The following is a 15,441-nucleotide window of genomic DNA, read 5'->3' as shown; positions in this document are numbered from 1 at the left end:
TTAGAGGGAAGGGAAGGAAGGGAGAAAGAGAGAGATAGAAACATCTATGTGCATCTATGTGCATAGATGTTTCCTCTCACATACCCCCAGCTGGTGCCCTGGCTCGCAACCCAGGCATGTGCCCTGACCGGGGATTGAACCAGCAACCTCTTGGTTTACAGGCCAGCACTCAGTCCACTGAGCCACATCAGCCAGAGCATAGATCACTTTTATATTTGATTTGTCAATGACCTTTCCAAGTGGCTAAGCAAAAGAGAGGTGATTTTGATTTTGCAGATCAGGAAACTGAGACTCAGAGAGGTTAAGTCACCTCTTAACATCACAAAGTTAAAAACAGGCAGAAGATTTGTCAACAGGTTGCCCGAGTACTAGCTTAGTTTTTTCTACTACACTATATTACCTTCCTTATATGTAAGAATAAAAGGACTGTTTGTACTGTGTATACCTGCTCATTTGTTAATTTTATTCCACATGGCACACATGGACCTCAAGGGGTCTGACAGAGTGGGAGTGACAAACAGAAGTACCAGTTCTCTCCCTACAGAACCAGGCCTAGACCCCCAGACCTACCATGTGGTTGACGCTGGTGAATGGTGTGTTGTCAGTGATGGTCTCAAAGGGAGACCGGGCCCCATTGCCGTCAGTGGGGGCCGCCACTTCCCAGCTGAACTGTACAGACGTCTGGTTGATGCCAGCCTCGCTGCAGCGCTCCCTCATGACAGCATACCTAGGGAAATGAGGGTCGCAGGGGGTGACACAGACCAGCGGGTAGCCTGGGGAGGGGGACTTCTTGACTCCTTCCTTGGCAACCTCTTCCACATGGTCATAGTCTGCAAGTGTGACAACCTGCAAAGGACAACAAAGCTTCAGTGTGGGTTTGGTGTCGGGAAGGTCAGAGAACTAAGGCTTCACAAGAGTCACAAGATCACTTAACTCCCTGGGATTCTTGAAAATAAAACAGAAGTTTACAACGCTTTTTGAGGCATCCATAAAACATACTGCAGACCTTAGGCAGTGGAGAACATCTTTTTACTACCTAGCTAAAAGCTTTATTATCTCATTAGTACTATTCTTAAATAAGAGCTCTATTGCTCACGTGAAAAATACTTTTATTTTCCTGCACACTGTAACCAAAGCTATATCATGAACGGCAGTTACTAGTTTAAGGTTGTATTATATTGTTAATGGTAAGCAGTAGCACATTTGGCAAAATAAAAGTAAATAATGGTAGTATAGTTCTTCCACAGTCATACGAGAGATGCATTTTGAAATGATCCTTCTAGAATATGAGACTAGTTGGGGGAGGTTAGAAGACTCATTCCGACTGCTTCATTATTATGGGTTGAAATCCCTTTGACAACCTCTGGTCAGTTTCTTCCTAATTGTAAAGTCAGTGCATTCATTCCATAGATCCCCAAATTGGGAATCACAGTACTGCCTTTCTGCAGACACTTAATTCTATGTGTGTGGCCAGTATGTAGAATAATAGATATGGGGTAGTATTACTTTTTTTTTTAAACTCTTCTAGGTCCTACCCAAAGAAGTGAGAAGTTCAATTGCACTGCATTGTACTTTCTGTTTTTATCAGACTAAGTAATGGACATGGTTTGGTCTTACACTTAAGTTGGAAAGAATTTCTCATCCTCTGCACTATTGATATTTGTGTCAAATAATTCTTTGTCATTGGAGCTGAACTGGGCATTGTAGGATGTTTAGTAGCACCTCTGGCTTCTACCCACTACATTCTAATAGTACCTAACAACTAAAACTGTCACCAGAGATTGCCAAATGTTCTGTGGAGTTGGTGGTGGAGGGTAGGGGCGTCACAGGGGAGTGGTTCCCAGTGGAGAACCACTGTGTTAGAGGAACAAAGAGGCATAGAGTGCCAGAAGTCCTACTTATGTCAAGTTCTCATCTACTGGTCACTAAGACATAAACCAGGGGTCAAGCAACTCACAATGGGTGGTGCTGGCAGTATGAGACTCCCTGCTGCCTCCTGGTCAAGAATCGTCACTGTGGCTGTGGTCACTTCACCAAGAACTGCTTCCACTGGGTCATCTGGGCCAAGGACGACGGAGAAAGATTCATGCCATTCCCGGTCTTCATTGGACAGGATCTCGACTTTAAAAAAGATATGATCCACACCTTCGCCAAAGACAGAACACAAGGACAGCAGAGATCCACATTAGGTGACACACCTGACACAAGCCTTCATACATTTAAATAGTCCCTTTCCTTTCAGAGGTTTTCTATGAATGCAGTGGCTGCTAATCACACTGGCCCCATCTCAAATGGGGGACTCTGTTTTACAGACACAATTCCACTGCTGGTAGAGGTTCAATATTGCAGGTTTACTATTCGACACCATATGAGGATTAATGGTCCCTGCCTGACACTAGCTGGCAGTAATAAAAATCTATGATCCAAAATATACTCCACCTTGGCATGAGGGTTTTTTTGCTTAATTTTTCTTCCCCTTTGCACTTAGGCACGGGTGCCTGTGTGGCTGTGAGTGCTTGCATGCAGACACCCTTCAAAGCTGTCTCCCAAGAAGCAATAAATAATAGCTCAAGGGCTGCCTACCAGGCCAATCTCCACAAAGCTGAGGATGTGGCTGGCCTTACAGGGGGAAGGTTAGAGTCTTAGAAACTCCCTTCCTTTTCCTAAAATGATTCTCTGAAGATGCAAATTTCCCTGGCAGTAAAGTTCCCTTCCTCATCTCCTATGGACATTTGGGCTCATTACTTGTAAGACCTATATCTCCCCCAGATCCTTATGTAGAAAGTGAGAAAGTAAAGACACTGGGAAGAGAGATCCTCGTGCAGATGTGGAGGAAGGGCGTGCACCTTCCCAGCAAACACCAACCAGACTCACAAAGGACGGAGCCGAAAGCACTTTAGAGCTCCAGGGCAGTGAGAGAGACCCCAAACAGAGACCCCAAAACTCACTTTTGAGGGAGTCATTTTCTCCCTCCACTTGCCAAGGCATCTCTGAAAAGCCTGTACTTATAACACTGTTGCCTACTCCTGGCTACCTTACAAATGATGCTGTCATCTACTATAGACTTTTCACCTCACACTGCTCCAGAAAGTTCTGTGAAAAAACCTATCATACAAATCAACCCCTTCTCTGTCTCACTCCTCCCATGAAATTAATACATCAGACAACTAAACAGCTAGTTTTGACTTCGATGCCATCTTTCTCTGTTCTCTGACTTGTTTCCATAGCTCTCTGTGGATAAACCTTTTTTTGAAACTCCATAACAGGGTACCCTATTTCCTAGCAGATGTCAAACCACTTAAGTACCGAGACTGTACCTTCTAGATTTTAGTAACCCCAACCTAAAGGGTCCAGCACAGTGGTTTGTACCAATGTTTGTTGAATGATGGCAGTCATGTACATTTTTAAAAAATCAAGTATTCCTATTGTTAAATCAAACTGTAGACTAACAACAACAACAAAAATCCTTTAACATTTTTAAAACTTATTGATTTGACAGAGAGAGTGTGAGAAAAAGTGAGCGAGAGAAAGGAACATTGATTTTATTGTTCCACTCACTTATGCATTCATTGGCTGATTCTTGTTTGTGCCCTGACCGGGAATCAAACCTGCAATCTTGGAGTTTCAGGACAACACTCTAAATAGCTGAGCTACATGGCCAGGGCCAAAAACCCTTTTAAATGAAGCAAAACGCCAAGATGTTCCAAAGTCAGTGGACTATTTGTTTTTCTATGCCATTTTTACTAATTAAAAATTTTGAAGACTCCCACAACCTCAAATATGTGCTTAAAAATACTTTATGCTATTGGGCTGTTTTCCTCTTTCATTTTTCTGTTAATTGCTTTCTTCCAATATGAGGTATCTGGTTCTCTATTGAATAAAACGCACAGATGGGGATGGGCATTCAGTTACCGGGACTGAACTTCAGGACGCGGCTCTTCGGGTAATAATCCACACCAGACTGGGCAGACCCATCCCGCGTGCTACAGCGGACCTTGGATGTCCTGTTCTGATCCCCTCTGCGGATCACCTTGATGTTCAGAATGGCTGTTGCATCTGGCCCCGAGGGTTCCCGGACTTGGTACGCAGCTTCTTCAAACTCAATGGTGGGGGCTGAGCAAACACAGTCAGGAAAATAAGAGCGAGTTGGCAAAGTACAAAAGATTCCAACTCCCGTGAAAAAAACACTTGCTATGACAAGAGGGAGTTTTCCACAGTTAATGACACAAAGACAAAATGGCTTACAGCTATGAAAATCAATCAGTATTTACCCTTAAGCAATACTTGAGAAAAAATTTATTTGGGATTTTGTAGAAGTCATTTCTCATAATTTCTTATTAAAAACAATACAGTGAGAAAAACATTTTTAAGGTCTCTGGAAGGCATGATGCCCAAGCTTCCATGTAGCACAACTCACAGAGTGTTTTAAAAATGTGCATAGTATTTACCAAGGGACTGACAGTAAGCAACTGGTAAGTATCTATCAACTGATTGTATAAACCAACTCCTTTTCATTTATGATACATGAATTTCTACGGTTAATAATTTATCTCGTTTATACACGACTTCGATTTACCAAATCCATCCTTCATCTCTGGTCCTTCAGATCCTCCTTCCTGGTGCTCTCACCACCCCCACCCTTAGCTTTTCCTCACGTCTCACAGGTTAGTTAGTTAAGAACGGGTCGCTTCGGTGACTGACTGCAACAATAGTTCAGGAACACAGGACTTCTGAACATAGTCGGGTCAACATACTATTGTCATTGCTAGGGTATGGGTAATAATATGATGATGATTTTTACTAAAAATTTCAAAAATTATTCCTCTTTTTCCTATACTTTCTATGGGGAAGGGCAAAGTGATAGTGGTAGAGAGACTAAGATGAAAAAATCCAGAGCAATTACAAATTTTAAATATATAAAAAATATTCAGAAATTTCTAGAGTCTCTATTGTTCATTTCCCCCTCAGAAAGTCAATTCTTTCTAAATGTAGAAAATAAGCCTCATTTGAGGCTGCATAGTTTTTGTAGAAAGAATGTTCTTTGAAACTTAGGAGTGTCTCTGTAATACAATGTGAATTCGTTACCTCTCTAAGCTTCAGTAATTGGGTTTTCTGTGAGGTGGGAGAGGTTTACTGCAGGATTTGAACCTGAGTTTCCTTGGGTAAAGGAGTAAATCGTATCAAGGCTAACTTTTATAATTTTACCCAACGTCCAAATTAGTCCCTGATTTTATATATATATGGCATGATTTTTGATATATAGTAAATATTCAATAAAATTCCTATCACTATTTGTAATATTAGTATTCATTTACTCATTAAAAGATCCATTTTAATAAAACAATTATGTTTCAGTTTGGAACAGATTTTGTTTTCCCTGGTGCTTGGGTCACTCTTTACTACCACCTGACAAAAGGATTTTGTTTTTAGGTTAGTAGGCCAAGCCAATGAAAGAAAAGAAAAATGAGAAACCGGACACTTTTCTAGGAAGGTGCATGTCTAAATCAATTCATTGGATTCAACTGATCCTGATTATATTTCCACTTCTGCTCCTGAACTGCAGTGACTTATATAGTTTTATTTTCTGCCTTAGTATCTCTGTCCTTGCCTTTAACCATTCTCATTCTTTATCTCTTGGCAGTGTGGCAGGGAATAACGAGATTAAAAATACCTATAAATTTATCAGAGCTTTACAGAGGATGATCATTTGCTGCCAACATTTTAACTAAATACTGCAAGACTGTTATCAGTAGATACTTTCAGCACTTCCATTTTTCAAAACACTTATAATTACATTATTAGTCATTGTAATGTACAGCGAGTGTACATGAGAGGAACAGTTACCATCTTCATCATTGGATATGGTGACGGTGGCCATGTTGTTCTTTCCCACTCTGGCTCCGCTCCAGCGGTTCCCGAGAGGATGGCCGAGGTAGACCCTGAACTGCTCCTCGGGCTCAAACATGGAGTCATCATGGATAAAGACACTACAGTTCTTCATCTAGAGTCAAAGGCACAAGGAAGATTCGAGTTTGTAGTGAGATATTAATAACTTGCTTTCTTTTCCTAGAAAATGATTTTGCTTCTTACAGCATCAAAGAGTCAACACAAATTCAAAAGGATCCAAACTATTTAATTTACAAAATGGAATGGTTATATCTAAGAGTTCCTGCCTGTGTGGGACCTACCTCTATGTGGAGCCTTATAGGAGAACATTCCAAACCATTCTGAATTACTGGTAACGGATTAGGAAAGAGAAGGTCAAACAAAGAACCCACAAACGAGCATGGGTGGGATATTTGCAGGCTTCCCTGCATTTCGCCTGGCTGACCAGTACATTTGTACATGTTATGATAGCTAGATTTCTGATGTGGGGGTTTAACTTGTGGATCAGACACCCTAGAAAGCTGAACAATGCTCTTTTTCCATTGTAGAGATTGAATAGTCTTATAAAGAACTTCGAAAGGCTTCCCGTTAGGCTTCGGACACCTTTAAATGCTGCAGAATTCCCAAGTGCGCTGTCAAGTGTTGTCTGTCACATCTGAAAGCTGCTGAGTAATGAAAGTCTCAGAACGTAACCTAAATCCTTATTTGATAGAAAGAAATTGTACTTCTCAAACTGAATGTTCTCTACTGAGGACTGTATCCTTGAGAAATGTAAAATAAGGTCACAACATTTCAGATAACAGGGCAGCCTCCATAGTAGAATCATGTGATAAGTGGGGTTATCTTTAGTTGAACCACTGAAAATCCACCACGCCGCTGTCTCACACAGGCTGTGTGGGTACAGAGAAGTTTCATTCTCATATGGCCCAATTATGCTACGTGGTAGGAGGACATCCCTGGGAACATTTATACTGGCTTGTTAACCTGTTTTTAATTCTCTGAAGAATGTTCCTTTTTTTCCTACCACATCTTTCTTACAACAAGAATTTCTATCTACAAAGTAGGAATTTAGTGGTAACTCCTCAGGATATCTTTGAAAGAACACAGTCTAGTAAACGATAAGTTCCAGACATATTGCTTAACAAGCCAAGAAAATGAAGATTCCAAAGCGTGCTTATGATTGATGATAGGTAGACTGTCATGTGGGTAACATTCAAACTATTAGACTATATTTCTTCAAAATTTTATTAAATGACATACTGTCTCTTGGATAGGTAGAAAATCCTTTTTTTGAACTTAAAACAAATATAGACATGTAGACTCAAAGATAAAGATTGCATCTGTAGTATTTGTGTGTATTTTTAAACACATGTTTCAACCTGCCACCAGTAAAATTCTCATAAAATACATAACTGAGACAGGGCTCTTATGAGTCATAAATGTGTAAAAGACTGAGAGTCCCAAAGAAGAAAGCCATCACTTTTTTATTGTTATGAAATGTGAACAGAACAAGAATCTGGGGTGAACTGGGATGGGTAAGGTCTTCTTATGCTAAACTTCAAAGGACTAATAATAACCCCCAAATCTGATGCATAGGATTATATCAAAATCAAAGACTTCTGTTCAACTAAGAACACCATGGTGAAAGGTAATAGGTAAGTGAGAGAAGGGGCACATATGTTTATAAAGTCTAAAATGTCTAACTGGTAAGAAATTAATATTTACAATATACAAGAAAGCACAGCAGATTGGTAAAAGAAGACAGCACTATGATAAAATAAAGAACAAAGAATAAAATAATAAATTTCAGTAAAAAGGAGCTCAATAAGTTAATGAGTGTACAAAATATCATTCATTAGAAAAACAAAATTTAAAACAAGACGTAACTTTGACACATTCAATTAGCAAAAAGTCAAAAGACGAGTAAGGCTAAGTGTTGAAGAGGATGTTGGGCTATAGCAATACTAGAATGTATGTACTGCTAGTGACATTCTGGAAAGTATTCTGACACTATTTGTTTTTCCAAATTAAGCACATGCATGCCCAGCAATTTGGTACAGCACTTTGGCTGTTGGGTATGTATCCAAAGAAATTCCCACTCACGTCTGTGAGTGGACATGTATGAGGCTGTGCACGGCAGCATTATGAGAGGTGGCAGCGTGTTGGGAGGTGACTGGAGGCTATTGCTGTGGTTCCTTGCTGTCTGCTGCTGAGCGTGGGTGCTGAACACAGTAGATGCATGTCACAGAACAGTAAGCAACAGTCTGGAGCAGCAGATGCGATGTACACATAAATGACATGAATGAGGAAATATATTGTTGAGTAAACACGGTAAAAGTTTGAAAAGATATAGCCCGATGGTAGTTTTATGAAATAAAAATTATGCACATAAAACAACAAGCTTTTTTTAAGAATGAATACAAATTAAAAGATACACATTAAGCACAACAGACTGAAGAGCTCTGAGGTAAGGAAGGGCATGTGGCTGGAGAAGAGGGGTGAAATAAAATGAATAAACAAACAAAATTTTAAAAAGGGCCTTGAACTAACCAATGAAGACTTGTGCTTTGAACCAAGGGGTTCAACTGACTCAGCTCTCTGCAACTGAGATCCATAAATGGAAAAATGTGATTCTCATTCAATATATATTTTTGACACACACTGAGTCGCAGGCTTTGAGTCTGATGCAACCACACTTAGTGACTGGAGTTTTTCAGGAGTTCCCATGCACTGTGCATCACTGTTCAAGTCCATTGCCAAGAGGATATTCTACTGACTTGAGTCTGCTCAGTGTCAGCCTATCTGGTTATATAAGGAGGTGTGTTGCCCTGGGGCAGGAGCCCGGGTATTAGAGACCTTCCTGTCCCTCCTTTAGGTAACACTGGTGGATGTTTTCCTCTCCAGTGTTGTTTCAAATGAGTAGGAGCCTCATTCAATTCTGTTAAATTCCAAAAATATTACACATCATCTAAATTTCCCAACTCAAACAATGATGTATGTATTTGGTTTTAAGTGGAAGACCAAGAAGATAGGCACATAGAATATATATTACTAAAAATATTGTAAATTAATAAGAAACTTCCTAAGATGTTCATACTTCGTCTAAATAACTTCACTCTGGACACATGAAGGCATCAAAGAAGAAGAGAACCTCATCTTTCAGCAACCAGGAATCCACTTACTTTCTCCCCTTTCAGAAACGTAATCCGTGAAGAGTCTGCATTTCTTCTCTCCTCAAAGTCCTCCATGACCTGAGCCGAATGGCTCTGAGTATAGCACCTCACGGACGACTCATAGCTCAGGTCTCCACTCCGAATGATAGGCACGTGCAGAACACCCTCCTTCTCCTTCACAAGGAGCAAATCCTTGGCAAACTGCATGCTGGGCACTGGGGAGGGGGGCAGAGGGAAAGATGAAGGCACCGTTAGAGGGAGACACAGGGAGGGGGCCATGGCCCTCGTCAGCCCTCAGCCACCACCTGGAGGGAGGGCTCCAGAAAGGGCCGCCTTAGGCTGGCAAATCATAGGTGGTTAGCCAATTTTAAGACATGGCTGCAGCTCTCAGGACAGGGGAACTGTTTCCACAGGGACTGTGGTTCCAATAAAATAGAATAAATCAAATTTTGTACCTGCTTCTGCCCAGCTTCAGTGTATAGGCACCATCTCAAATGCAGACAGGTAATACAAGTAAAGAAACGGGTCATGTGTAAGAATAGTTTTGATAGAGACTTGAGTACTCAAAAATGCTCACTCCCTTCTAAACTACAGTAAGGACAAGAGTGCAAGCCTGCTGGTACATGGCCATGCACGTCGGTCCCGGGGCTGGGAAGACAATGGGGAAGAGTCGGTGAGGAGGGCGGAGCAGGCCCTGTGTAGAGGAAGTTGACTTCCAGCTCTCATCTTTTGTTGGCAGATTTTCCCATTTTCAAACAAAGCAAGATCTCTTGTCTGGATTTTAATGTCCTATCTCCTAAATTTTAAAATAGCAACCAATTAAAAGAGGAAAAGGAAACTGCATATAGGTCAAATCCGTGTTTTATTTGAGCCAAACAAAACATACCCATGTGCTAAAATGTCCAGCAGGCCTCCGGTCTGTGACTTCTGCCACCTGTTCTCTTATAACTCCCAAGGCCCCATTTGACTTTAGGGAGGGACCAGAGCCAAATAGTGATAAAAAAAAAAAAAGGCTTGGGAGTAAACAGGCTTGAATATCCATCCCAGCCATGTTACTTATAAGCTGTATAATATACAGGCCAATCTACTTAGATTTTCTGAGCCTTGGGTTTTTTCAATGCATAATAAACTGGAAATAATATCTAACTCATAGAATTATCAGGGGTATTGAATTTAACAAGATTATGTGTGCATGATCCTCAATGCAGTGTCTGGCACACAGCAGGCACTCAAATTTTGGTAGGAATTATTACAATGTGGTTTATATGGCCCCCTATTTCAGGCTTCTCAATGTGAAGGTCATTTGTTCCTCCTTACTTCCTACAACGCCTGCAGTAATGCTCTACATTCAGGTATGTCTCCTTCTGAGACCAACATTTTGTTGATGGCCGGTTACTAATTTCTTAATGAATAACACAAAGAGGCAGTCCCTACTGTCATACATTAAATAGTCCTTGGGGCTGCAGGAAGCTGACCCTTCAGCTGCAGACACCCACTTCCTGGCTGTGTCCTGGATATGCCCTGCCACACCTGAAAGGAGGGAACAGAAAGGGTAAGCACCCAAACATTCTGCCAGGTGATATGTAGAAAGCCCTGTTTGCCCCACTTACCCACTGCTCAGAACTGTTGGAGCTAGCAAAATAAAACAAACCCATGATCTGAGCTAAGCCTAACAGTTATCATTTATTACTAAGAAAAACCCAGAAGAAACCTCTTAAGAGAGTACTATTCAAAGGAAAATTAACACCTTTAGCATAAGGTGCTGGGCAATTACCATTTAGGGCTCTGCTGTCCAGTAAAATGGTCTGTGCTGTTAGAAAAGCGAGTGGCAGTGACATGACCTAGCACAGAAAGACAAGAAGAAAGCTTGTTGCCGAGTAAAAAGCAACACAAGGTAGAAAGCTTTTCTGTTCATGGCAGATTATCTAATGCTTGGGATTGATTTTTCTTGCTGGCCTGACATATCTAATGCTTGGGATTGATTTTTCTTGCTGGCCTGACAGGCATCAAGTCGGATGAGAGTTAAAAGCTAGAGTGGTTCTCTTTTCACTTTGCTGATTGTTTCCTTTGCTGTGCAAAAACTTTTTAATTTGATGTAATCCCATTTGTTTATTTTTTTTTGTTACCCTTGCCCAAGGAGACATATCAGAAAAAATATTGCCACAAGAAATGTCCAAGACTTTACTGCCTATGTTTTCTTTTAGGATATTTATGGCATTGAGTCTTATATTTAATTCTTTAATCCATTTTGACTTTATTCTTGTGTGAGGTATAAGAAGGTGGTCTAATTTCATTTTTTTTCATGTATTTGTCCAATTTTCCCAGCACCATTTATTGAATAGATTATCTTTGCTCCATTGTATGTTCTTGCCTCCTTTGTTGAGTATTAATTGACCATAAAGATGTAGGTTTATGTTTAGGGTCTATATTCTGGTCCATTCATCTATATATCTGTTTTTATGCCAGTACCATGCCGTTTTCATTACTATGCACTTATAGTATAGTTGATATCAGGTAGCATGATTTCTCCAACTTTGTTCTTCCTTCTCAAGATTGCTGTGGTTATTCAGGGTCCTTTGTGATTGCCTATAAATTTTTGGAATATTTGTTTTAGTTCTGTGAAATACACTATTGTTATCTTAATAGGAATTGCATTGAATCTATAGATTGCTTTGGGTACTATGGACATTTTAATAATGTTAAGTTTTCCTGTCCATGAACACGGTGTATGCTTCTACTTATTTGTATCTCCTTCAATGACTTTCTTCAGTGTCCTATAATTTTCTGATATAAGTCTTTTACATCCTTGGCTAAATTTACTCCCAGGTGGGTTTTTTAAATGCGATTGTCGATGAGATTGTTTTCTTAAATTTTCTTTCTGTTAGCTCATTACTTTACTGAATTCATTGATTAGTTCAGCACTTTTCAGTGGAATCCTTAGAGTTCTCTATATACAATATCATGTCAACTGCAAGTAATGATAGTTTTAGTTTTTCCTTTCTTCTTTTCTGATTGCTGTGACTAGGATTTCTAATACTATGTTGATAAAGAGTGGTGAGAGCAGACATCCCTGTCTTGTTTCAGATTTTAAAAGAGATGCTTTTAGTTTTTGCCCATTGAATATGATGTTGGCCGTGGGTTTGTCATATATGGCCTTTGTTAGTTGAGGTATGTTCACTATTCTCACTGAATGGGAGAACACATTAGCCAATGATACATCTGATAAGGGGTTAATAACCAAAATTTATAAAGAACTTATAAAATCCAACACCAAAAAAACAAATAATCCAATTTAAAAAAGTAGGTAATGACTTGAATAGACACTTTTCCAAAGAACACATATGGATAGCCAATAGATGTACAAAAAGATGCTTAACGTCACTGCTCATCACAAAATGCATATTAAAACCACAGTGAGATATCACCACACCAATGATAGTCAAAGGACTATCATTAATAAATCAATAAACAACAAGTGGTGTCAGGAGGTGAAGAAAAGAAAATGCACTTTAATGCACTGTTGGCTGGGAATGCAGGTTGATGCAGCCACTGTGGAAAACAGAATGGAGTTTCCTCAAAAATTAAAAGTGGAACTGCTTTATGATGCAGTGATTCCACTTTTGGGAATATACCCAAAGGAACCCAAAACACTGATTCAAAAGACTATATGCACTATTTGTTCATTGCAGCCTTATTTACAATAGTCAAGATTTAGCAGCAATCCAAGTGCTATTAGTAGATGAGTGGTTAAAAAAGTGTTACTACATTTACACAATGGAATATTACTCAGCCAGAAAAAGGAAGGAAATCTTGCATTTTGTGACAGCATAGAGGGACCTGGAGAGTATTATGCTAAGTGAAATAAGCCAGTCAGTAAAAGACAAATAAATACCTTATGATCTCACCCGTATGTGGAAAATAATGAACAAAATAAACAAACAAACCAAACAGAAGCAGACATACAGATATAGAGAACAGACCAACAGTTGTTTGAGGAAGAGGGGTTGGGCAGGGCTGGGTGCAAAAAGTGAAGGGATTAAACAAAAACAAAGAAACTCATAGACAAAATAACAGCACAGTGATTACAAGAGGGAAATGGGGAGGTAGAAGAGGTGAAGGGAGGACACGTGGCAATGGAAGGAGACTTGATGTTGGGTGGTGAACACACAACACAACACACAGATGATGTGTTGAAGAATTGTATGACCAAAATCTATACAATTTTATTAACCAATGTCACCCCAATAAATTCAATAAAAAGTTTTTAAAAGCTACAGTGGTTCTGTTTGGGTTTTGTGTTGTCAAAGACACTTTTTTCCCTTTTAACAATGTATTCACCCTACTCCTATCTGCAAGTTGAGAAATAGGAGTAAAAGGAAGACTTAACTTTCATAGTTTTCATAGTATACCTTTTTTGTCATTTGAGTTTTTACTATATAAATAAATTATTTAAAATAAATGAAAATACTGAAGATCATTCTGCTGGGCTGCCTGTTCCTTTTTTGGTGACTTTTCATTCACTGTAAGAGTTTAATTGTGGATTCTATGGTCAGCTACTGGGGATGCTGATTAGGTCCCTCTGCTTGAGGTAGAAGGTTTGCCTTTATCTTCTCCACCCAACTCCAGAATCTGACAATTCTGAATTTCATCAGTTCTTCCTAAGAAGCAACTTTCCTTCACTGTTCATCCTCACATTACGTAGGTTAGGCCTTCGGTGGTGATTGACAATTTGTTCATATACATAGTGTCTCCTCATGCCTGTACACCATTTATAGGATTGCTGGCATTAGTTCCCTAAAACAAAATCACACCACTCTTCTGCTTATAAGTACCTGTTGCTCCCCTCTGCTTGTGAATTCCTTAGGCTAGAACATGAGACCTCTTCAGAACTTGACTCCAACCTGTCTTTCCATTTCATTTCCTTCTATTCACCACTGACCAGGCTCAAAGCAAAAGTAAGCATCTTACTGCTTTCTAAATATGTCTTTCAAAACTGTATACCTTATATACACTGAATCTCTTTATTTGACAAAGCTTTATTTTATTATCCATTAGGTAAACTGCTATCACACCTGAAGATGCAGCTTAAATACCAACTCCTTTGCGAGATCTTCTGTGATTCCGCCACACAACATCACTGTTTAGTTCCATCTGCTCCAACAGTATCGGGTATACTGCACTGTTAGGTCATTTGTCATGATATATTCTAATTTGAACTTGGAGGAGATAGCCCAGCCAAGGCTTATGTATTTTTTGTATATGTAGCGGAGTGCCAGAAACATGAACAATTATTTCTTTCCCATATTTCTGTGTAAAAGTATGTGCATGTATGTGCTGGTGGACACACAGACATATACACATGTACACACACACTCACACACACATCCTCACACACATCTCTTGAATGAGATGTGAATGAGTTCCAATGCCATACACATGGAAGTTAAGAAAAAAACAGAGCTACATTCTGAGCCATCAGCTGGCGTCCCCAATCTCTTACCATCCTGAAACGTGTCATTAATTGCAATGATAGCCTGGAAGGGTTTGGTCAGTTCGGCCCCTTGTGCTGAGCTGAGGAAAACCACAAATGTCTCCAGCCCTTCAATTACTGGATACTGAGTGTCATCCAAGATCGTTAAGGTGCAATCCTAGAAGAGAAGTCAGAATGTTAACTAGACTTAGTATGGTGGTCACTTTGCAATATATACAAATATTGAATCATACCCAAAGTTGTATACCCAAAACTAATATAATGTTATACATCAATTACATCTCAATTAAAATTTTTTTAATTAAAAGAAAATAAAAATTCAAGCAAATCTTACTGAAATGCTGAACATATAACACCCATTTGTTTGGGGGAAATTAGGGCTAAGGCAAGAACTTGCCTTTCTTTGGTGGTCTTAATTTTTTTTTAATTCATAAAATTATACTCTTTTTGTTATATGTGCTTGGCTGTTTTGTTTCTAGATATTTAGATCAAACAAGTGTGGTTTCTAACCTAAATCTCTGGTGCTGGATATCAGATGCTGAAAACGTCACTGGGAGAGTTTGTAGGCAATCTCTCTAGATTTGTTCTTTTGATTGTATGTTTGTGTTTTTGAAGAAAGGGAAGAGAGTTCTACTGTGAGGGGAGTTTAGCATCTTCCAGAGAGTTTGGACAGTGGACTAGACACAGCATTACCAGACTCACCCTGCCTTCCACCGCTGTATGCTCACCTGCTCAGTGACACCTGGCCTGAATTCAACCTTCCTGGAGCTGGGAATGTAGTCAACCCCTGGAGTGGCAGAAGCTGGATCCGAGGGGCGCGTAGCACACCAGACAGACGTGAAGGTAGAAAGGTCAGTCCCATGGCGGATAACTGGAATCTTCACTGTGCCT

The 15,441-nt window shown here is 39.8% G+C and overlaps 1 protein-coding gene across 2 annotated transcripts in view; it reads right to left on the bottom strand.

Moving 5' to 3' along the window:
* The window catches only part of FRAS1 (Fraser extracellular matrix complex subunit 1), a 423,042-nt gene that overhangs the window by 35,423 nt on the left and 372,178 nt on the right, over positions 1 to 15,441 (bottom strand). Inside the window, exons 57-63 of one of the 2 annotated variants that reach the window (XM_028505680.2) lie at positions 15,279 to 15,439; positions 14,560 to 14,707; positions 9,069 to 9,274; positions 5,845 to 6,001; positions 3,913 to 4,113; positions 1,958 to 2,145; positions 571 to 846 (exon numbers count right to left, since the gene is read on the bottom strand). In XM_028505680.2, coding sequence (XP_028361481.1) covers positions 571 to 846; positions 1,958 to 2,145; positions 3,913 to 4,113; positions 5,845 to 6,001; positions 9,069 to 9,274; positions 14,560 to 14,707; positions 15,279 to 15,439 — 1,337 coding nt within the window. Of the gene's footprint in view, positions 1 to 570; positions 847 to 1,957; positions 2,146 to 3,912; positions 4,114 to 5,844; positions 6,002 to 9,064; positions 9,275 to 14,559; positions 14,708 to 15,278; positions 15,440 to 15,441 lie in introns of those variants that run through there. The other variant, XM_036022552.1, reaches the window with a different exon arrangement.

This window comes from Phyllostomus discolor, chromosome 1 (assembly GCF_004126475.2).
Source record: "Phyllostomus discolor isolate MPI-MPIP mPhyDis1 chromosome 1, mPhyDis1.pri.v3, whole genome shotgun sequence".
In the NCBI taxonomy this organism is placed as follows: Eukaryota; Metazoa; Chordata; class Mammalia; order Chiroptera; family Phyllostomidae; genus Phyllostomus; species Phyllostomus discolor.
This window is presented reverse-complemented; position numbering and strand designations above follow the sequence as displayed.